The 24,965-nt window shown below is 39.3% G+C and overlaps 1 protein-coding gene across 1 annotated transcript in view; it reads left to right on the forward strand.

Annotated features, from left to right (window-relative positions):
• Window positions 1-24,965, forward strand: part of Focad (focadhesin) — a 286,698-nt gene that overhangs the window by 173,280 nt on the left and 88,453 nt on the right. Inside the window, exons 20-23 of the mRNA XM_036178561.1 lie at window positions 886-969; window positions 11,896-12,013; window positions 17,107-17,292; window positions 24,378-24,499. Of these exons, the coding sequence (XP_036034454.1) occupies window positions 886-969; window positions 11,896-12,013; window positions 17,107-17,292; window positions 24,378-24,499 (510 nt within the window). The remainder of the gene's footprint in view (window positions 1-885; window positions 970-11,895; window positions 12,014-17,106; window positions 17,293-24,377; window positions 24,500-24,965) is intronic.

Raw genomic sequence — 24,965 nt, forward strand, 5'->3', positions numbered from 1 at the left:
CTCTAGTCTTTCCACCAAACAGAAGGTGTAGTACAGTATAGTTTGTGTGTTTATGAGGGTGTATATATGTTTGTGTGGGTACATGTATGTTCGATGTATGTGGAGACCATAGGGCATCTTCAAATGTCATTCCTCAGTCGTCTCTTTTTTGAGATAAGGTCCCTTACCGGCATGGAGTGCAGACTGGCTGTGTGGTGAGACCCAGGAAACTGCCTGTGCCACTATGTCAGGCTTTTTGGGGGAGGGAAGGCATAGGTTCTTGGGATCAACTCAGGAAGTCATGTTTTCTGAATGCACAAGCTATCTCCTGAGTCCTTGAGTGGGTTTGTAGGCACCATTTCCAATGAAGAGTACAGAGAGCTGGAGGTATCACACTTGACCTATGGGTACATGAACTTGGACTACAAATAGCTTGCCTGTCTTATTAAACATGGGTTTGTCAGACTGTACACCCTTGCAGTCCTACTAAGCCATACTAATTGAGAGGAACCCGAGTAATTAGATAACTTTTAAGGTCCAAGTTAGGATAAAAATTTATTCTTTCTGAGCCCATTGGATTAGTTTTATTTTCTATTACTACTTGGGGAAGATTCTCCAGAAGATTGTTTGATGGTGGTAATTTTCCTCAGCCATTCTTACCTCTGTCTTAAGGATGGATTTTGTTTGTTTATTTGTTTGCCCCCCTACTTTCTTTTTAAATAGTATTTCTTTGAAATGAGAAACCCAATTTCTCAAGCGTCTGGTAAATGTTCTTTTGGCCTAAGTAACACTTGAATGTCACTCCTCAGACATTGATTGTAGCAGCCTGGCATTGGGAAGGGAAGATTTTCTTGCCTCCTTTAGATCTGATGTTGATGTGTGTTGCTTTCTGTTGGTCTCATCTAGGATCCCATTGTAGCAAGTGCTGCATATAAATCTCTGTCTCACTTCAACACAGGAGAACACACCATTCTTCACTTGCCGGAAAAGGTAAGCCCTTCTGCCTTTTCACTGCTATCTCTTGATTTTTTTGGGGGGCTATATGTCTTTATTTCTGGTCATAGGAGCTCTTTTCCTGATGAATGTATATATACCTGTAGTTATAGCATCCATATAATCTAACTTGTTCACTATTCTTTTAATCTGTAAAACTGTGTGGTCTTATACTCCATAAGTGATAGGTCTGAATCTTTCTGAAGCAGGTGAAAGGCACTGTGGTATTAATGGGGCCACCATAAGTGACTGGAGTCATGGCTTGCCCAGACCTCCTCTGCCACTTTAGGAACCACTTTCTTGTCAAGTCTGAGTGCCATCTTGGAGTTCAGTTCTAAGCATGGCCCCACAGATTAATATTTTCTATTTCCCATGCTTCTAAAGATCTTTATTTTTCACGAACAACAAATGTCATAAGGGAAAAATCCTTGTTAGTAAGATAGTAATGATTTATATGATAAGAAGAATGTGTCATTACCTTTTATGGGTCAGCAAAAAGTATGGCATTATCTTAGCTTTTAAAATAAGTAAGTTACTAATGTTGTTGCTATTGTTATTGCAGTGTTGGGGATGGACCTCCAGCCTTGTATATGTTAGGCAGTTATTTTTATTTTAAACTAAACATAAAACCTAGTATCTGATGTGTGTAGTGGTATATGACTTTAATCCCAGCACTCTAGGGGTGCCAAGGTAGGTTGGTCTATGTGCATTCAAGACCAGCCTGGTCTACATAGCACATTCCAGGCCAGCTAGGGTTACATATCTAGACCCTGTGTTTAAAGGAAAGAAAGAAAAGTCTAGTACTTACCTACCTCAACCAGCTGTAATGTACTGGATCCTGTTAAGGAGTTGAAGCTCTGATGTTACTTCATTGCCACTGTGAGTCCAAATAGTGCAGATGACTAACAAATGCCTTCATGGGAAAAGGTGATACTGTATTATATGAATTTATATGTAATATTACCCAGAAGGTATCCTGGAGATCTAATGTTGTGAAATTTTTGGCATCCTCAGGCATTAAGACATGTTTGGCTTTTTTTGGGGGGTGTATGTGTGTGTGTGTGTGTGTATGTGTGTGTGTGTGTGTGTGCGCGTGCGCTCGCTCCTTTTCTTTTTATTAAAAGATTTTCTAGTCATTTTACATATCAACCACAGATTTCTCTATCCTCCCTCCTCCCACCCCCCAGCCTTCCCCTCCAACCCACCCCCCATTCCCACTTCCTCCAAGGCAAGGTCTCCCTTGGGGAGTCAGCAGAGCCTGGTACATTCAGTTGAGGCAAGTCCAAGCCCTTCCTTCCTGCACCAAGGCTGCACAAAGTGTCTCACCATAGGCAGTAGGTTCCAAAAAGCCAGCTCATGTACTAGGGACAGGTCCTAGTCCCACTGCCTGTGGCCCCCCTAAACAGTTCAAGCTAAACAACTGTCTCGCTTATCCAGAGGGCCTAGACATGTTTGGGCTTTTGTTCTGTGTTAAGTTTTTACAGAGATCAGAAGCTAATAGTGACTTGGCCAACTTACTAACTTCTACTGAATTGAATTGGAGCTATCATATAAAAGAAGCTGAATATAAGCTCCTGCGAAACCAAATCTTAAGTAAGGCAGGATTTCCTATACCATTGAGGACTCATATTGACTTGACTGACCAACTTGTCCTGTAGTGGTCATAAGTGGGAAGGCTTAACTAAGTGTTTTATACTGGAAACCAATAGGACTTGAAGCTGCACTGTGGTTAGCTATCCATATCTGCTTTTAACATAAGTAGTTAGTGCTTGAGAGGTGGCTCAATGGTTAAGAGCACTGGCTACTCTTCAGATGATCTGAATATAGTTCCTAGCATCCACGTGGTGTTTCACATCCATCTGTAGTTCTAGGGGATCTAACCCCCTCTACTAGACTCCACAGACACTGCATGAATATTGTGCAAAGATATACGTGCAGGCAAAGTCCATACGAGTACAATCAAAAAACAAATAAATAAAAAGAAACCAGTGCTGTTAAGTTGGTGTGAAAGCTCCCACCAGTAGATTAGCTGAACACCTGCAGGGATACCTTTTGTTATGTTTTTATTCATCAGTTGCTCATTTAAATCATAGTATAACAAGTACCTCTGATTTTAGCTGTCACTACTGAAATAGCCCAGTGTTGGTAATAGCTTTTATTAAGCAATTGTGAGGCATTCCTCACTATTTATCCTGTACCTTTTAAAATACTGGTCTGTTTATCGTTTATGACATTAGGGTTATATTCACCTTCTGACTGTTTTTGTTAGAGATTATACTCCATTAAGTGGTATACAAGGTTCCTCTTCAGCTGTTTCCTTAAATTGCGCTCTTCTGCCCTTCTGATCCATGCATTTCCATAACTGACTCTTTATACCTTCTGCTTTGAATAGGAGTGTTGCACTTAGAGTCAGTGCTTCAAATATGTCTGAACTTCAGTCTTCAGACTGCAGAGTGGTAAAGGAGAGCCATAAGGCCTATTCCTTTGTAAGCATGCTTTTCAGTGTTTGTTCTGTTTACCCGCTTCTGGGATAGGTCTTCTTCTCCAGAGTAGCAGTAGTTCACTGTCACTTATCCTCAGCCAAGGTTGTGGTGGTGGAGTCTAAGAATCTTCCTCTCCCCTGTCTTCCTCCAGTTTCTGTTACCAAGCACCTATCCTCTTGGAGACACCAGGACCTCCAATGCTGAACCCTGCTTCCACGGCCTCTCTGCCTCCTTGAGAAAGTCACACATCTATGTAATGTGTGTTGACCAAATCCACCCTGTGCTCTCCCCTCCAAGACCTCTGCTATTCCCTCCACCACTTTATTCCCAACTTCATGTACTCTTTAAAAACAACAAAGACAGAAACTCCTATTTATAGCAGGAGGTATAAAGATCCACTTATGGGTATGCACGGATCAGAAGGCATAGAAGAGCTCAATTATGGAAATAGCTAAAGGGGAACTTTGTTTACTACTGAATGGAGTATAATCGCTAACATACTCAGTCATCTGTGAATATAACTCTAAAGGCATAAGCAACAGAATAGAAACTGAGTGCTACTTGTATGTGCCTGAGTTTCAGACTGTCTGCTGGTGCATGGGTAGTCTTTGAGTGGTCACATTCCTGAAGAAAACTTAGTCTGCCTTCTCTAGCAGCCATGAGTAGCCAATAGCATCTCAGCTAGCGGGTAGGACTTGATGAGCCTCTTCCATCCATAGTGGTATGTTGGCTGGCTTGATCTTGTATAGGGCTTGTGAGACCATTCTTCTTGTTCTTATTCTTTCCCGTGGGGCTGTTTGACTATCTAAAGAAGAGAAGTTGAGAAACTGATTGTATCCCAAATAAACACCCTCCCCCCCAAAGCTAGGGGTACAATCAGGCATTTTGTAAATGTTAGCAGTGATATAAAATGCACATTTCAATAATGGTGTAGTTGTGAATGTTTTCAAAGTGGATGCAAGCAGGAGCTTCTGTAGCTGTTTGTCACCAGGGGCAATTGGCTCACTCAGGGGACCCCAGATTTCTGTATACTTTACCAGTGAAACTGTATCCACATTCTCCAAACTTCTGACCTTGCTGTGATTTTTCAGCTAGAGTTAAAAATGAAACAAATAGGATACATATTTAGAAGTATGACTATCTTTGTGAATTCTAATTCCCATACGTTTGCAAGAGCCACTTTTCATTAAATTTCCTTAAGAAGCAAATATTTCTTATTTGTTGATGAATATAAATTTATACTATATAGCTTGTGGAAAGTTAAAAGGCAGGTAGAACAAAGGGGTAAAGGGAGTGGCAGGTCGGAGAAGAAAATGTAGTGTTAAAATAGTACATCTAAAGTAAGATGGAAACTGTCAGGTGCTAGAGCTGGAGGAGACCTCATGTGAATAAGGGATTAGATACAAAGTCTGTCCACTCATACTGTTGCTTATTAAGTTTGCTTGTGGGACTTCAGGTGATAGACACTACTTACCTCTGGCTAGGTTGAATAACTACTTACTGAATATCTGCTAAGTATTGGCCTCTGTCTTATGTGCCAAGGATGTTAAATGATTACATGTGTTTTGCAGTAATGTCTGTAGATGAACCTTAAAAAGTCTTATTAAATGAAAAACATGGAGCCAGATATAGGAGTGAACACCTGAGAGATCAGAGGAATAGGAAAAGCCACAAGCTAACCTCACCTCACTGACACCTCAGTAGGAAGAGAACTACTTCCTGTATATCCACACCTATATGCCTTTCTGTTCTGCTATGTCATTTGCTCTGTCCGACCAGCTATATCACTTCCTCTTCCTGTGCAGCTCTGTCACTTCCTGCTTGTCTGTACAGACCTCCAGACCTCTATGATTAGTGCTGGGATTAAAGGCATGTATCACCATGCTTGGCTCTGTTCCCCTTGTGGCTTTGAACTCACAGAGATCTAGACAGATCCCTGCTTCTTGAATGATAGGATTAAAGGCATGTGTGCTACCATTGCCTGACTTCTATGTTTACTGTAGTGGCGGGCTTTTTTTTCTGATCTTTAGATAAATTTTATTAGGGGACACAGTATATTAGGGGACACAATACATCACCACAAATGTCATTGTTTATTTCAAAATGAAAATCTAAATTTGGTTTAAAATTTTTTTTGAGTACCATTCATTTCAATATTAAAAAAGTAGAGAAGATTTTCTCCATTATTTGTGTGACACAAATTTGTGTGTGTGTTTAGATATTTACTCTTATCCTCTCATTTCTTTATCATTCCCCCCACCTACCCAAAAGGAAAAGAAATAAAACAAATCAAATAAAACAATATGGAATTGTTTTTCTGATAAAATAACCAGTAGGGGATACACTTTTAGGTAGAAAACATTGATTTTTTTTTCTTCTGACTTAGAGTTATTAAAAAATATTCAGCTGTTTCAAAATTAAACTTACAAAGATCTTAAGATAGTCTTGTTGATTTCTGGGACTAATTTTAGAAGCAATGAAGAAGAACTCATTATGTATCCGGGGTTGGTATAAATATGGTGTATCCCTCTTGGCTTTGATTTAAGTGAATGTCATTGCATTCATCAGAAGCTGTTTCTCTTTTTAACTAAATTTATGCAGATACTTGACACGTTCTACATCACACTCCTCTGCTTATGCACACACTCTTAGATTTTCTTAGGTTAGGCACACAGAAAGGTGATTGGAAGGTTATCTGCCTAGGAATCTGCCTAGGAATGCACAGTGAGGTGTTTTGTAGGCTAACTTTCCCATAGTCAATTCAATTTGAAGGAGATTTTTGTTTTTTTTTGAGCTGAGGATCGAACCTAGGGCCTTGCGCTTGCTAGGCAAGCGCTCTACCACTGAGCTAAATCCCCAACCTTGAAGGAGATTTTTAAAAGGAATTTGTCATTTTTTTTTTTATTCGGCTCTTTTCTATAATTCGGAGGTTTTGTAGTTTTGTATGTGTATTCTAAGGACATCCTGAGCTTCCCCTGAATGTTTTATCAGCTAATGTGAAGCAGTCGCCAAAATTTTGTGACTTCAGCAGGTGGTCTTACATGTGAATGTTCTCACTCTGGGCCTATTATGTTGTTACACACAAATCAAAGTCAAAGATTGGTGTTAGGTAGTTGGAGGGAATAATTCCTTAAGACCTGAGCAGAGAAGCTGGAGAGATGGTTCAGTAGTTAAGAGCACTTACAGCTCTTCCAGGGGACCCAAGTTTGCCTCCTGGCACCTACATTAGTTGGCACTCATATCACCATGGAATTAGACTATTTAAGATGGTTGGATTTTCTTTATCCTCCAACCTGGGAACTTTCTTTAGTGTCTTTTAGAAAAGACAGTGTCCTGGATCCTGTTAATCATTTTGAGTAACATCACTTGATGGAGCAGAAGACATGGGCAGGATATAATATTGTACACCTTCTCTGCTAAGTAATTCTGGAAGCATTTGGTTTTTTGGCACACTTTGCCCAGCAGCAGTTACGTCCCCTCACATGGAGGGACAGCAGTGGTTTCTTTTTCTTCTCTGCAGTCACCCCAGCTCCTCCCTCCTTACTTTCATTTTTAAACTTCTTTGACTTGTAATTCGAAAACCATAAGACAGCCATTTAAAGTGGACAGCTCAGTGCTTCTAGAATGTATAAAGATTTGGGTGAGAGCATTCTTCCCTGAAAGAGCCCATGTTGGGTTGGTGGCCACTTTTACTCCCTTCGTCTCCATGCCCTAAACAAACGTTAATCTTCTTTCAGCTTCTATGAATTTGTCTTTTCTGGACCTTTCTTATAGATGGCCATCCAGAATGTGGCCTTTTATGACTGACTTCCTTTTCATGGTCTTTTCAAGGATCTTTTAAATGCAGCATGTATCTTACATATCTCTGTACTTTATCCCCTTTTTTAAAAACTTGGATTATTTTTCACTTGCCCCCAGCAGTCCTCCCTAGTTCCTAATATAAATGCTTTCATGTCCATTATTTTAAAGGAAGATTCAGATGTAAGAGAAAATATGTTGTCTTGTTAATCTCATTTAACATGGTGATCTCTATTTCATCCTCTTTTGTGCAAGTGATAAGACTTTATTGTTCTTATTGGTGAAATAATATGCTATGCTGTATACATGGAACTTTCTCTTTAACCGTTCAGTTGCTGCTGAGCAACTAGATTGATTCTATGACTTGGCTATTGTGAACAGTGACACGACACAAATATGCAGCTGTCTGTGTAGCAAGCCACCTTTGGTTCCTTCAGGTCTAGACCCAGAAGGGGGAGAGCTAGAGTATTTGGTAGTTCTACTTTTGGCTTATCGAGAAGCTTGCATACTGACTTGTATCCCCAGCAGGATATTAAGGGTTCTTCCCCTCTACATCATTGCCAGCATTTGATATATTTTTAAATTTTTATGTATTTGTCATTCTGATCAGGGTTGGGCTCAAAGTAGTTTTGATTTATATTGATTAATGACTAATAATGCTGCACAACTCCGCATTTATTTTTTGGGTATTTATACTTGTTCATTTGAAAAGTATATGTTAATTTTCCCATTTGGCTAAGTTTCAGGTACTAGATTGAATAATAATAGATGTATCAAAGAACCTTGTCTTGTTCCTGATTGTAGAGAAAATGCTTTGAAGTTTTTCCTTATTCAGTATAGCAGTGACTCTAGTTTTCTGTATATGGCTGTGGTTAGGGTTTTCTTTGAGCTTCCAACTAGCTTCCAAATAAAGACAGAAGACTTATTATTAATTATGAATGCTCAGCTGTAGCTTAGTCTTGTTCCACTAGCTCTTTTAACTTAATTTAACTTGTTTCTATTCATCTGTGTTTTGCTTTGGGGCTTTTTACCTTTCTTTCATTCTGTATGTCCAACTTTCCTGTTCCCTCTGTGTCTGTCTGTCTGGCCCTTGGCATCTCCCTTGCGTCTCTTATTCATTCTTCTCCTGAACCTAAATTCTTCCTACTTACTCTTTTTTGCCTGGAAGTCCCACCTACCTATATCTCCTCTATCGCTCTTGACTGGTCAGCTTTTTATTAGACCAATCAAGATACCTTAGGCAGGGAAGGTAAAACAGCAACATACCTTTATATAATTAAACAAAGCCAACACATCTTTACATAGTTAAACAAATGCAACACATCTTTGTATAGTTAAATAAATATTCCACAACATAAACAAATGCAACTCATCTTTGCATAATTAAACAAGTATTCCACAACATATAACTTTTATTGTCTTGACGTATTATCATGTTTTCTCTGATTTCTGCAGGCAGGGAGTTTTTCATGAAGAGATGTTGAATTTGCGAAAAAAATTTCTTCATGTAATTATGCAATTTTGTCCTGGGCTTTCTTTGTGTGCTATGTTTTTTCAGAATATTTATTTGTCTTAGTTTACATGCATACATGTTTTGCCTGCATGTATGTGGACCATGTGCATGCCTGTTGAATGGATTCCCTGGAAATCTTATTACAGATGGTTGGGGTCCACTGTATGGGTTTTGGGAATCAAACCTGGATCTTTAGGAGCAGTAAGTGTTCTTCAGCCTCTATTTGCTATATTTTTATGCATTAATTCTTTTATGTGAGCTGAGTGTATTGAGCTAGGCAAGCACTCTACCACCGAGCTAAATCCCCAACCCCGTAGTTATTTTTCTTGTTTCCTTATTTGGTTTGAGTGTCAGGGTAATACTGGTGTCATACATGAGCTTGCAAGCAGTCTGTTCTTTCTGTTTTATGAAGTAGTTAAAAGACTTGATAGAACTGGGCAATGAATCTATCCAGTCTTGGACTTTTCCTTTGTTGGGAGATTTTTTTATTGATGCTTCAATCTCATTGTTCATTGTTGATCTGTTTAGGCTTTTCACCTTCTTGAGTCTTTGTACATGATATATACCTAGAAATGTATTCATTTTTTCCAGGCTTTCCAATTTGTTAGAATATATTTTTTCAAAGCATTCTCCAGTGATCTCTGAACTTTAGAGGTAGCTGTTGCTTTTCCTCCACTCTTGCTAGTTTCCTCTCTCTGCCTCTGCTGGTTTGTTTGGTGAAGGCTTTGTTAATACTGTTTATCCTTTCAAAGAACCAATTCTTTTGTTCATTGGTTCTTTATATGTCCAGTGTAATTTCAACAAATTCATCATTGATCTTTAGTTAGCTTTTCCACGCATTTATCTATCCTGTACATCTGGAAGAGAAGGACATGTGTGCTGTGGCACATGTGTGGATATCACAGGACAAATGAGTTCTCTTCCACTTTGTGAATCCCAGGGAGCAAACTCAGATCAATGGGCTTCACAGCAAGTGCCTCACTCACTGAGCCATCCCCTTGCACCCCCTTTATTATTTCTTTCCTTTTTAAAGTTATATTTTATTGCTATTAATGGTTGAATTATTTTCCATGATATAGATATACTTCAGTTTGCTTATTAATTCATAAATTGATGAGTGTGCTTATATTTGGAGGTATATGATACAATAATGAGTGTTCTTGAACATTTGTGTGCAAGTCTTTGTATGAGCATAGGTTTTTGTTTATCTTTTTTATGTACTTAATATTAGAATTTCTTGGCTTTAACGAAATTATTTTACTGTTCTTCCAAAGTTTTTTGATGCTTAAAATCAGAATGCATGTCAGGGGACAATGAGCTTGCTCTTTTATTCATTTAGTTTTCAGGAATTAGAAGGCTCTAGTACTGGTTGGAATTTCAAAGACCGTTCTCAATTATACTAAACATAGAAAATTCCAACTATAAACTAGAGACTCTTGGGAAACACCACTTATTAGAACTGAAAGGTTCTCAGTTTGCCAGGGTATCTCTGGTAATGTAACGTCGAAAGTGAATGCTGTCCTACCCTATCTGGACTATGCCCGAATATTACTCCAGAAGTTCTCTTAGAAGCAAGTTCTCAGTGTTGAATCTAAATGAAGTCTTGTCTTGGGGAGCACTCAGGAGGTTAAGGTGCTTTCACATGTGCATCCTGTACTGACGGTAAGTCTCCTCATGCTTGAGCAGCATCACTGGACTGAGATCATTACACATAAGAGAAGCATTTGCTGTCTGTTTTCCTCTATCCCTCTGCAAGAATCCTGACTCAGTGCAGTTGCTAATGAAATGGTGCTTTGGGGACCTATGAAGAAGGCAGTCTGCAGGAGTTGTTAATTATTTCTAAAAATAACTCCCAGAGACAGGCAAATGGTAATGACTAGGTTCTGGCACTTTATGGTTATAGCAACCACTTTTCTGTATTTTGATTCCCTACCCCCATGCTAATTATCTGTGTGGACATTATGATGGTATGTCATTCAAAGTATTAAAAATTTAATTAATTGCTTTACCATTATATCTTGTAGAAAATATGATAGTGGTAATCTTATATTCTTATTTTGGTTTACACAAAGCTAAACACAAAGCAACTGAAAAAAATCATCAGAATAAAAATTACATTCAACAAAGCGAAGCTGATGACTGATTTTAATGTTTTTATTTTCTGTAGCAACAGTGGCTAAGTCCAAAGAACGTCAAGTAAAACATTTGTCATGCCCCAATCTTTGCATATTTCCACTAGAAGGTTTTAAGCTTGGTCATAGAGATATAGCTGTGATAACAATTTTAAAAGATTAATTTTTTTTTTGTGTGTGTGTGTATATGTTTGTAACCATAGAGGCCAGAAGAGCATGTTGGAACACCTAGAGCTAGAGTTATAAACAGTGGGAGCTGCCCAGCATGTATGCTGGGATACAAACTCAGGTCCCCTGGAAGAGCAGCAATTGCTGTTATCTCCTGAGCCTTTCTCTAGCCTCTAAATCACAAATTAAAATAAAAAGCAGACAAATCAAATATTTAATTATAAAACACAAAAGTTGAACTCATTGAATATGTCATTGTTGATATTACTGTTTGATGTGGTATTTTGTTAGTTTTCTATAATAATAATTGCTCATGCTGGTTTATGATGATGTTCTTATTGTATTGCAATTAGTTCTTTAAATGGAACTGAGATCATACCAAATAAAATGACTAGAGTTTATCATTTAATCAGTCTGGGACATGAATGTGTGTGTGTGTGTGTGTGTGTGTGTGTGTGTGTGTGTGTGTGTGTGAGAGAGAGAGAGAGAGAGAGAGAGAGAGTGTGTGTGTGTGTGTGTGTGTGTGTGTGTGTGTGTGTGTGTGTTCTATGTTGTCTTGGCTGTACTGGACCTCTGTAGCCCAGGCTGGCCTCAGACTCAGAGAGATCCACCTGCCTCTGCCTCCCAGGTGCTGGGATTAAAGGTCTGCACCACCACATCTGCTGTTAGAGGAGTGGGAGTGTATTTTTTAAATTTCACTTAAATTGTCTTTTGATATTAAAACGTGATTAAGTCTAAGATAATTTTTAAATCTTAAGACAGAGTCAACAAAGAATATATTTTACAAGTTTTATTGCCATCTTCTCTGACATGTCATTACTTACTTCAGATAAGGCCAGAAGTGCCTGTTCCTGATGAGGTGGATGAAGAGGAAGCTGTGGACCTTTCCATTCCTGGCCCTTGCTATCTGAGACTGTTGACAATCACTGCTCCTTCCGTTTTACCAGGTGACTCCTATTTGGCAACTATAGGGTTAGCATTTTTTAGCGATTTTTGCCTGTTTGATAAATTGTGGGGCTCTTTGTTTGTTTGGTGTGCACATGCTGTAGTTTACTCTCACATAGATAGTTTCTAGTTGAAATCCTAAGTGTAATTGTGTTCTATAGGGACTGTCTTAATGGCGTTTTAGCCATTAGACGACAGGAACATTGAGCTGGAAAATGAACTTAAATAATTGTTCTCAATATAGCTGGAATTCATTTCACAAGCTAAGTTTGTTGTGCAAGACAGACTTGCACTGGGACTCCAGGTCACCGCGTTAATGAATGCCCTTGTGTTATAAGTTAAGTGGGAAAGATGGCCATTGGACTTTTGAGAGATTTACTAGCGGTTTTACTGTTATGAACTTATTCTTTCTTTCAAATTATCTATTATTTTATATGTTTGGGTCTTTTGGTTGCATGTATGTTTATGTACCATGTGCATGCCTGGTGCCTGAGGAAGTGTTAAAGACTATTGTGAGTTGCCACATGGGTGTGGGGACTAGAATTCGGGTCTTCTGCAAGATCAACAAGGATTCTTAACTGCTGAGACATTTATTCTTTCTATACGAAACACTAATCATATCTTTAATATTTGAGAGCTCTAAATTAATGCTTTTAACAAATGGATCAAGGCAGGTGCATTGATGCACACAGGTGGGAGGTCCTGATGAGGCAGAAGCTGGAGGATCATGGGCTGGAAGCCAGGGTTATACTTTTGCCAGGAATGGTGAATTTGAGGCTCACCTGGTCTATGCAGTGAGGTCTAGGCCGTCCGGGGCTACATAATGAGACTGTGTCTTTTATTTTTACTTTTATTTATTTTTGTTTTAAGGATCAAATTATGTGGTCATTCAGCTTTGATATAAAGTTTATTGGGCCATTAGCCTTTAAAAGGCATGCTGTGCATGTGTGTGGTGCTCACATATGTAAAACTTTCACTGCCTCTATTTTAGTCTTACATAAGAAACAGTAAGTCATTATAGTTTGAAACATGAATTACGGACTGTGGTTAAAATATATATTATTTAAAAATTTATCTTCTGTTTATTAAAAAACACTTAAAAATTCTGTAGATGATCCGTTGTGATTTGAAGCTTCTCAGTGTTAACTAACATTTGCCTTTTGTTCAAATTCTACCTTGACTCTGTGTGTGTGTGTGTGTGTGTGTTGTGCAGTGTAATAAAATAAATGTCATTATATCCTTTCAACTTAGTCATTGTAATGTGATTATAGTAACCTGTAATGTTACCTTTTTTTCTTGATTTCATGACACACAGTGGTTCCCTGAAAATTTAGCCAAATTCATTATTTATAGACAAAACTCCTGTCCATCTCTGCCTTCTTTCATTAGGGCAAACTGAGTAGTGGAGCTAAGGCAAAGATGTTTTCATTTCTTCTCTTCTTTACAACAAGCCTCAGAGGCTTGTTCACTGTCTTCTCCACACTTCCTACCTCAGCTCCCCAGGAGCCTTGAGTCTCTCTGGGGTTAACAGCCAGCAGGAATAAGAATCAGTCTTGTTATACAACATTCCTCCAGTGTCCTTAGACAGCCATCTCCAGGAGTTTATTTGGACTATTAGAGTGACTTTGTGCCCTTGCTGATTCCTGCAGCCCTGTGGTCCACGGAGGGCCACGAGTGCCTGGGAAGGTGGACAATGTTGCTACTGAGCAGCTCTCTTGAGCACTGGTACCTCCGTGCTGGTATCTGTACTTGATGGTTATAGTACTCTACCAACTCTGGTTGTTTGAGGAAATCGCTAATTGGAGAGTCAAGTTGATTGTGGAGGTTCTAACTATGTGTAGCAAACTATCACGATAGACTACATTTTACATTCTTCTGTGCTCACTTTCTCTGATTACTGAGCACTGACAGATGAGGATGCAGGCTGCAGCCATAGGAACAGAGACTAGGAGCATACTTGGTAGATCATGCATGATCCTCACTGGTTAGTGATTCTTCCTCCTCCTCCTCCTCCTCCTCCTCCTCCTCCTCCTCCTCCTCCTCCTCTTCCTCCCTCTCCTTCTTCTCTTCCTGTTTTTAACAAACCATTTTTTAAAAACTTTCACCTGTATGTGTGCTTTGCCCACATGTATGTAAGTGCACTATGTGTGTGCCTGGTGCCCATGGAGGCCCGAAGAGGGTGTCAGATCTTCTGGAACTGGAGTTACATACAGTTGTGAGCTGCCCTGTGGATGCTGGGAATTGAACTCTGGTCTCGTGCAGAGAAGTATCCACTCTTAACCACCAAGCCATCATCTTTCCAGACCCTAACATTGAGCTGGTTAAAGTGTCAGCTTAAAATTATTTGTACTGTAGCCCTATTTGGATTTTGCCAGATGCTCTGAGTTTGTGGACTTTAGGAATTAGATATTTTTTCATTCAGCATAGTATATTTAAGGTCCTTAACCTAGCTCCTTATGTTAATTTTTTTCAGTTGTTGGATGCTTTTTCGTTAGATATACCTGCAGTGTCAACATGCTCCCCTTGTTGTCCTATAGATTTTCCTCTTCTTTTCGAATCCTCACTGGTTATATGCAATGAAGAGGCCACGGCCAAGGCTGCAGAGAGCAGGAAGAATGCCAGCTGCTGGCTCCGATGCTTGGGGGAGGAAGGTGTTCTCTATAGTGGCTTCACTGAGGTGCCTGCATCTTCCCCTCACCTCCCTTCTCCAGGATAGAGCTGAGAGGTTTTGATCGACCCCAGAGCTTGACAAGTAGACAGCTTCCTGTGGCTGGAGCCACGCACTTGCCAGCATGTCCTTCTCTTCTAACACGTGTACTTGTCCCTTTGTCAGAGCACGGGTCTTCCCGAAGGAGCACAAGATCACCCTCTTACCAAAGTGCTCCCAGCTTCACAGTGACATGACTCACACTCGTTTTGAAAAGTCTGTCCTCACACTGAGCTTGGAGCAGGCATACCTTTACCACAGTGTTCAGGAACTGGAGTATATAGCCTGTGATTACATGCCATTCACTTGTTTAGCTGTTATATTCATCTAGGTCATGACAGGAAAAAGAGTTCATGCTCTATGGAATAATTGAAGAAAGTTTAATAAAGTGATTCTTTAAAAGTATGTTTTCGAAGTTAATGGAAATTCATTAGACGTAATGGATGAATCATCCGAGAATAGAAGGTCCTCTGTGTAGGGAGGGAGGGAGACATTCGTGTCACCAATAGAGCTGCCTAAGGGGAGACAGCCCTCTAAACAAGGGTGCAGGCAGCCTGTAGTAACCTGTTGGACAGTGTCTAGGGAATCGGTTCCTTGACTTCACTGTGTTTTCACCCTTTGATCTCCTGCCAGTGCCTTTCGTTGGTTGAAACACTGAGCAGCCTGTTGCTGCATTTCTTTAAGTTTACTTTTGGAGGCTGCAGAGCAGTGTTGAGAAGGGTGGAGGAGTCCATAAAAACTGTGTTCTTAGTACTCTGTGTGTGTGTGTGTGTGTGTGTGTGTGTGTGTGTGTGTGTTCACGCGCGCTTGCGCATATGTATAGACCAGAGATTGGCTTTGGATGTCTTTTTCACTTGCTCTTCCTCCTTGTTTTTTGAGTCAGAGTCTTTTGCTTGTACCTGGGCATTGCCATTGGGTAGGCTGTCTGGCTAGCAGGTTGCAGGGTTCCTCTTGTCTTTGACTCCCCAGGCAGGGATGGCATGTGTGTGCTGCCTCACTTGGCTTTTTTATACAGATGCTGGGGATCAAACTCAGGTCCTCATGCTCTGCCACATACTTTGTTGACTGAGCAACCTCCCCAGTCCCTCTCTTTGCTTTGTATGAATAAGTTTGGTTGCATCCAGGAGCTTATATAGAAAGACAGAAGGATACTGAGCAGATGTGCTAGAGAGTGTTGGCTGCTTCAAATCGTGGTCATTTAAAGATCTTGAGGTAGAAATATTCCTAATAAAATTCAGATGTGGCTGGGTGGACTCCTGCCTTTCTGTTCCTGTTGGAGGAGCATGCAGTAGTTTCTTTCTCTCTCCCTTTCTCCCCCTCTCCCTCTCCCTCCTTCCCTCCCTCCCTCCCTCCCTCCCTCCCTCCCTCCCTCCCTCCCTCCCTCCCTCCCAGTGATTTGTCTAGCTTTAATGCTTTGTTTTTGTTTCTGTATTGGGCAGCCTCTAGTGGCCCTTATGGAAATGACACCTAAATATGAACCCATTAATCTTAGCAGTTATTTTGTTTGACATCTTGCTATCTTCTGATCTTACATTATTATGTTGTTTAATAGTACATACAGTGTCAAATAGCAAAGATCACAAGCTTCATTAGGAGTGTAGACAAGGTATTAAGGAATGAAGTTTTCAGTTTTTAATACCTGTACTAACATTGCTACAGAATGGTGCTTGGTTCTAAAAGATCTCTCTGAAACATCCAAAGGACAAGCAGGACTCATTTCATGAAAATCTGGTAATAGTATGTTCCAGGTAGACAGCCAGCTAGTCTCAGGTCCCTGTGCAACACATAAGCCTGTATTTTTGAAGAAGAGAAAGGTTATTTGGAAAGATCTTTAACTTGGCAAGAAGGGAACGTGGCAGAAATGAGGTCAGGGAAGCATGCTGACGATTCCTGGTTTGTGCTCATAGACTATGCAGTGTTTTTCTTTAAACATGCCGTGAAAGCTATTGGATGGTGTTAAGAAAGGAAAGGACCACCTCAGTTTCTGGTGGTAGGATGCTGCAGGAATGATCAGGAGGAAGAATGAACTAAAGATGTAGCTTTTACGTTAGCTATTTGAGAAAGGACACAGATAAGAAGCAGGCAAGGTTTCATAGGAATGGCTGTAAAAGAACTGGACTCTGGAGGTGGAGCCACAAGAACTTGCCAACGGATTATATGGAAGAAGTGAAGAAGTAAGAGTAAATTCTAACTTCTGATACCTGAACAGTGTGGTGCTTTCTTCTAATTTGGGGAAACTTAAGAAAGAGATGATGATCAGTACTTTTCACTCTGCAAATTTCAACCTGAAATATAGCCAGGTGTCTGTGTACCAGTTAAGAATGAATGTTCTGCTTTTGGGTTCTGCCACATTTATTTGGGTTTGGAACTCCTTTTATTCTCTTTCAGCCTTGGAAGAATTCTTTACATCCCTTGTGAAACAAGAGATGGTAAATATGCCCCGTGGAATATATCATTCTGCATTGAAAGGAGGCATCCGATCAGACCAAGGGAAAACGGTAGCAGGAATCCCCAATTTTATATTGAAGATGTATGAAACAAACAAGCAACCAGGGTTGAAACCTGGCCTTGCAGGTAAGAATACTGTATGGTGGTGAAGTACAGGTTTATAGCCTCATGTCCTAACTCTTACTTTCTTTTTTTTTATTATTATATTTGTGTTTTAATTTTATATATCAGCCATGGGTTCCCCTGTCCTCCCCCTCCTGCCCCCGCCCCCACCTTCCCCTCAGCCCCTCCCCTCCATTCCCATCTCCTCCAGGGCCAAGACTCCCCTGGGGGATTCAGCTCAACCTGGTGGATTCAGTACAGGCAGGTCTAGTCCCCTCCTTCCAGGCTGAGCATGTGTCCCTGTGTAAGCCCAAGGTTCCAAACAGCCAGCTCATGCACTAAGGACAGGTCTGGGTACCACTGCCTGGGTGCCTCCCAAGCAGATCAAGCTATTCAATTGTCTCACTTATCCAGAGGGCCTGATCCAGTGGGGGCTCCACAGCCTTTGGTTCATAATTCATGTGCTTCCATTCGATTGGCTATTTGTCCCTGTGCTTTTCTAACTCTTACTTTCATGTAGAATTGTAATAGGTTAGATGGTAGGATATTGTTGTTGCTGCTGATGCTGCTTACATGTACACACCGATGAAAAACTCACAACAAACCTAACTAGAAAAGGAATCCCCAAACTGTAGAAGCAAAGACTATAGTCTGTCTGTCTGTCTGTCTGTCTTTTTTTTTTTTTTGCTTTGGAATTAAAAAAAAAAAAGATAGCTTCCAATTCTAGAACAACAAGACTATTTTAGAGTTTTTCTACCCTTGGATCATATTCACTATTCTGGCTATGGACTTGATTGGGAGATGGCTCAGGCAGAGGTCAGGTCTGTTGGAAGAAAGAGCAGCAACCAGTGGCCAACAAATGTCTAGAAACAATTTTAATATCCTTAGCCGTCAGGGAAATAGAAATCATGACTCCATTGAGATTGCAGCTCAGCCCAGTCAGAATAGCCATTATCAAGAAAACCAACAAGAGATGCAGACAATGACACAGAGAACCAGCCATGTTCATACACTGTTGTTGAAACTGTATAGTTTAGCCACTATAGAAGTCAGCACAGAGGTTTCCCAGAAGATGAAAACCAGAACTGTGATATGATACCACTTATTGGTTTTAACCACAGTAATCAAAGTTAGCATATAACATAATATACTTGTACTTTTATGTTTATTATGACACTGCTCAAAAGTCAGCTTGTGTCTTCCGTCACTAGATGAATTATTCAATTAAAAAAACCCTGTACTTTACATACATATGGATTTTTATGTTACCATAAAGAGGAGCAAGATCATGTCATTTGCAGGAATACTGTATGTCATCATCTAAGTGAATGACATAAGTCAGATTCAGAAGGATACACTGCATATTTGCAATCTAGATTTTTAAAATAGGACATGAAGGTAGGGGAGACAATTTGGGCAGAGGAAGGATGCTAAGAGGAGGTAGGAGCTAAGAGGTGATACTGATATAAATATGATCAAAACACAAGATATACATGCACAGGAATGATGCAATGGAGCTAATTATTTTATACAGTGAATACACCAATAAAGATACTTTAAAAATTAATTGGAACTACACCATAGTGAGGACAAACCATATAATAGCTTATAGAATGTAGTTACATTTTTTTTTTCCTGTTGACTGATTGATTGATTTGTGTTTGTACATAAGTATGAGCAGGTGGTGTGTGTGTGTGTGTGTGTGTGTGTGTGTGTGTGTGTGTGTGTGTGTGTATTTGGAGGTCAGAGGAGAACATAACATGTCTTTATATATCACTTTTCACCTTATTCCTTTGAGACAGAGTATCTCACTGAACCTAGACCTATGCTAGTAGTTAGCAAGCCCCCAGGATCCTCAAGTTTCCATCCCCACAGGATTAGAGTTAAAGGTATACCTGTGACAATGATTGACTATGTATATATGTGTGTGTATATGTGTGTGTGTGTCTGCTTGCATGTCTTAATTTACTTTTTATTGCTGTGGTAAAATACCGTGACTAAAAGCAAACTTTGGGAGGGAAGGTTTATTTCATCTTGCAGTTTACAGTCCATCACTAAGAGAAGTCAGGGCAGGAACTCAAGTCAGGAGCTATGAGGCAGGAACTGAAGCAGAGACCACTGAGGAGTGCTGCTTACTGATCTGCTCCCCATGGCTTGCACAGTCTGCTTTCTTATAAGACCCAAGACCACCAGCCCAGGGGTGGCACTGCCCACAGTGGACTGGGTCCTCCCACATCAATCACTAATATTAAAAAAATGCCCCACAGGCTTTGCTACTGGCCAATCTGGTGGAGGCAGTTTCTCAATCGAGGTTTCTCTTCCCAGGTAATTCTAGGCAAACACCTAGCTAGGACAGAAATATATACTTTCAATTTACATATTAGAAACAAGGAAGGGAAACTAAACTTCTGCTTAAAAGAGCTTGGGAAAGAATAGCAAATCAAGTAAAGATCGTAAAAATATGTGACCAAAGACAAAAAGATACTCTTCAAGTCAAGGTTTAACAACATCAATGACTATGGGAGGCTGAGAATGCCCATGTGAGTAACAGCAGAGGAAATGCTGCCTCAGATCCTACACCGTTCAGAAAGATAAATGCTACTAAGGGCTTTTAGTCAATATCCTTCAAAGTCTAAGTGAGATACAGAAGTTTCTTAAAATATGAAACTGATGAGAGATAGAGATTATATGAACAATTTGATATTAACTGGAGAAATTCATTCTCTAACCTAATAACCTTCCTACAAAGAAAGCGTAGGTACTGGTGGCTTCTTGATGAATTCTTCTAAAGTTTGTCAAGAAAAAGGGAAATGGTATTAAATTTATACAGACTGTGGCAAGAACACAGAGAAAACGGATGCTTCTTCATGGGAAGCAGCATAATATTAATACCAGAACTTGATCATGACTTTACAAAACAGGAACCTTATACACCACCCTTTTCCAGTGAGCACAGTTGGAAAGATAGGATGGGAAGGAGGTTTATTTAAACAATATAAAAGGTAAGAGGGGTTAATTTCATGTTTCAAAGCTAGGGTAAATAATTGTTTTAATTTACAAAGGTAGGTCAATCTTTAAGTAGATTCAAATGTGCAGAAAAAAATGTAAAAAGTTTAGCACATGTTCATGATGCCAAAAAGACTCTTATTAAAAATTATGCATAGATGGAAACTTGTTTTGTTCTGACAAGATACCCACCTACACATGCTTGTAGTTAATCCTGAAATATTGAAACTTTGCAGTCTATTAGTGGAAAATATATAAATCCTATTATCACCACTCCTACTTAATATTGTACTAGAGGCCATAGTTAGTGCAGTCAGCCAAGGAAAAGAAATAAAAGTTACATGGATTAAAGAAATAAAACATTCATTACTTACAGATGGCATGATTGTGTTCATAGGCAATCCAAAATAATCGAAGGATAGTTATTAGGACTAATAGTTGAACTCCATCAGTTACTATGTGTATGTGTATACACACACACACACACACACACACACACACACACACACACACATACTCAAAAGTGAGTATATAAAATCAATTGTATATTTCATATACTATAATGAATAGAAAATAGAATTTAAAACTATAATAGCATCATAAATATTGAAAATCTAAAACAAATCTGTAGCCTGTATGTTCATAGCTATAAAATAATATTGAAAAATACATAAATGTAGTGGTATGTGATATTTATGGGCTAGAAGGCTGCATATTGTAAAATCAAAGTTCTTTTCAAATTAATATATAGGCTTAAGTAAATCATAATCAATACCCTGGTAAGTTTTTGACAGTTGACAATCTTATTCCAAAAATGTGTGGAAATACAAAACCCCAAGAATAACCAAGGCAGTCTTGAAGAATAGCAACAACAGTGTAGGAAGACATACATTAACAAATGTCAAGACCAATTATAAACCCACAAAAATTGGTTATGGGGTGTTAGTGCAATGATAGACAGGCTGACCAAAAGAATGCCTTGTGAAACATGCACACATAACCAATTTGTCACAAGTTTAACAATGATGTGGAGAAAAGCCATGATTTCTGTAATGAAAAGCTCTGCTGTGTTTATTTTTACGGTGTGTGTGTGTGTGTGTGTGTGTGTGTGTGTGTGTGTGTGTGTGCGTGTGCTTTCCAGGTATCCACGTGTGTCAGGGGTGCACATATATGCCCTTGCATGAGAAAGGAAGTGTTTTCTTTGGTCCTCAACCTTATCTGAGTGAGGGCCTCTCACTGCACCCGACTGGCTCAGTGAGCTCTAGAGATCCAGCTCTCTCTGTGTACCCAGTGCTTGGGTTTCAAATACAAGCTACCCTCTTCTGCTTTTGTGCCAGTACTAGGCACTGAGCTCATGGCCTCATGTCTTTGTGGCAAGCACACAGTGCTGACTAAGCTTCCCAGATCTAAAAGCTGTAGTTTAAAAGAATGACAAATACATTAAGGACATTTATATGATGCACATATCTGATAAAGGACACATGGTGAATGTATCAAGAACTTTTGCAAAATAATAAAAGTTATTTAATAGCAAAACTAGAGCCATTTCAGTCGACACTTCAAAAGAGGGTATTCCACCATCACATATTTTCAGTGTTAACTGTTGCTTCCTGTAGTATGAAGTTTTTTCGATGAATGATGGGCTCAGCATTAATTAATAAATATAACATGAGTACTTAAAAGGCAGTTTGACAACATGACCATTTAGCAAAACATAATAGTAGGTTCCTCCCTTGGACCTGTGACTCCCCCAGCCATGCTCTTGAATAGACTGTTGACAGCTGAGGGTGTGGGGGAGGGGTATCATTTTCTTCAGTAGTGTAGCCACTGATGAGTTGCCCTTGCTCCAGGAATAATCTACCCATGCTTGCGCAAGGAACTATAATTAAACTCATTGGACCACACGCTGAAGGGAGATAGGGAAGTAGGAAGGGCTTGTTGGGAAGGAGGATTCCAGCAGGAGACAGGGATGAGAGGGGAACCTAGGTGGACATGACTAAAATTCATTATATAAATGTGTGACACAGTCAAACAGGGTTTAAAGAGATATTCACATGTGCAATAATCATATGAGAAGATACTCAACTTTAACATAAAAAAAAACTGTGTTAAAGCTGTATTAAGATTACATTTCATACCATTGGAATGGATAAAAGATGGAAAATACAAAGTACAGTTGGTTGTATATTCCCCTAGGTTTTACATCTGAGGAGTCAACCTACTGCATATCAAAAATATTTATAATAAAGTTTACAGTTATACTGAACACATGGAGACCTTTTCTTATTATTAGTCCTCCAACAATCCAACACAGCAACTATGTATGCCTCATCTGATGACTGCATTGTATTTGTTATAAACAATACAGGGGTTCATAAGAAATGTAGGAGGAAGTGAATAGGTTATATGCAAATACTATATATGAATATTCATGAATTTTGCTGACCACAGGAATTCTTAGAACAGTTCCCATAGATACCAAGGAATAACTGTTGGTGAGGTAACTAAGACAGCTGTTGCTAATATAAGTTCCTATGATATTTTGAAAATTGATTCTGAACAAATTCCTACATTACTTGGGTTTTTAATTTTACAGAATTTAAGCCCGATAGATGCTACTGGTGACATAAGTTCATAACAGTACTGTTTTCCTAGTGTTTAACCCGACAGCTATCTAAATGCTTGTTTGCAGTAAAATTAGTACACAAATGTTACATTTTCATGTAAAAGAATATGATGAGAGAATGAGTAGACAGCTGCCAATAAGGATAAGATGATTCTCAAAACAATGAGGGTGAGTGAAAGAAGTCAGATGTGAAAGCATCTTCATGGTCTAACTCATAAAAAAAACAAACAAACAAACAAACTGTCATGGGCAAAGTGACTGTTTAGAAGTTGTGCTGCCAGTGGAGCTGGAGGTGTGACAAGAAGGTGTATTTGAAGGCTTTGGAGATACACATAATGATTTGCTTTTGATCTGGGTGTTAATTCAAAAGAAAATGGCCCCCAAATGGAGTGACACTGTTAGGAGGTTTGGCCTTGTTGGAGTAGGTGTGGTCTTGTTGAAGGAAGTGTGTATTGTTGGAGGAGGTGGGCTTTGAGGGCTCATATATACTCAAGCCACACCCAATGACTTAGTCAACTTCCTGGTAGTCGGCAGATCTAGCACTCTCAGCTCCAGCACCATGTCCACCGTGTGCCTTGCCCCATGATGATAATAGACTGAACCTCTGAAAGTATAAGTGAGCCACCCCAATTAAATGTTTTCCTTATAAGAGTTACCATAGTCATGGTGTCTCTTCACAGCAATAAAAACCCAAAACTAAGACAATCTGGGTCCTGCTTAGACAGGTCTTCTTAGTGAAAAACAATTCACTCAGCTGTGTTTATAAAGTATGCACTTTTCTCCAACATATAGTAAGAATAGATGTTGGAAATGTAATGGTGTCTATATTTTATGTCATTTTGGACCTTGAATATGTATTTCATTAGCTCAGAATTACTACGTTTCCATTAGCTCCTTGGGGTTGCCATAAGTTACCTCTCAGGTACTTTACTGGCTTCCTTGGCCTTTGATTGGTTTTGGGGCCTCGCTGGTACTGGACATTCAGTTGAGAACTCAGTTAACCATAGTTACAAAGGCAGGGAAAAGAGGGGCAACCAAAAGCTGGCTGATGCAAGTGTGAGGTCAGCTTGTTTATGTGTGGGCCTTATATTGTCAAGAGTTGATATAGATTAATATGCGCACATACTTTTATTTAATGAAACTCATTGTAGGATAAATCTTAATAGTAGTACCAATGGTTTGCAAAATGTGAAATGAATAAAAAATTTATAAATTTGCTTTCTTTTACATGTTTATACTGATAAATGTTAATTATAAGTGACTTGTAAATAAGTTATATTTTAAATGTTAATTTTTGTATTCCATCTGTTTTTTCCCTTCTTTTGACATCAATGTTAAAAAATAATAATTTGCTCAACAATTTATGTTTTCATTTATAAGTTCTCTATCCAAATTGGCTCAGTGTGGACTACTGAGAATATAATTCACAATTTTTTGTCATTAGAAATGCTCATTCTGAATTTCTTTATTTTGAAAGGTGGCATGCTGTTTTGCTATGATGTTGCTATGTATCAGAGTAAAGATGGCAAGCCCCTGAATCGGCTGATGGCCAGTAGAGGGCGAAGCTTCAAGCAGACATCACTGGCCCTTGTCCATGAAGTAGGTGTTGTGCCATACCCCATCAGCCTCTTTGTGTTTTAGAGTTCCTCCATTCCCTTCATGCATATGGAACTGCATTTGTTTAGAAAGGTTTTTTCTTTGCCACAGTTAGCACAGGTTGCTTTTAATGACTTCCAAAATAACTGACCAAATAGGATGCTAAGTCCAGTGTTTCTGCAAGAGACAGTTGAAACTTCCCTACTGCCCAACAGAATTATTAGGGAGTAGTGTCTAAAGATTTTACTTGTTTACTTATTTCAGCAATGTTTAACTTCCATTGTTTAGATTGAATTTTAACTTATTTAAAGAAAAAGTACTGCCCATTTTTTTTCTCTTAAATATTGGTTATGTGTGTGTGATAGCATACATGTGTATGCTATAATGCATGTGGGGGTCAAAGGACAACTTGTAGGAAGTGGTTTTTTCTTTCTACTATGTGGTTTCTTGTGATTGAACTCAGGTCGTC

Source organism: Onychomys torridus, chromosome 2, assembly GCF_903995425.1.
Source record: "Onychomys torridus chromosome 2, mOncTor1.1, whole genome shotgun sequence".
Taxonomy (NCBI): domain Eukaryota; kingdom Metazoa; phylum Chordata; class Mammalia; order Rodentia; family Cricetidae; genus Onychomys; species Onychomys torridus.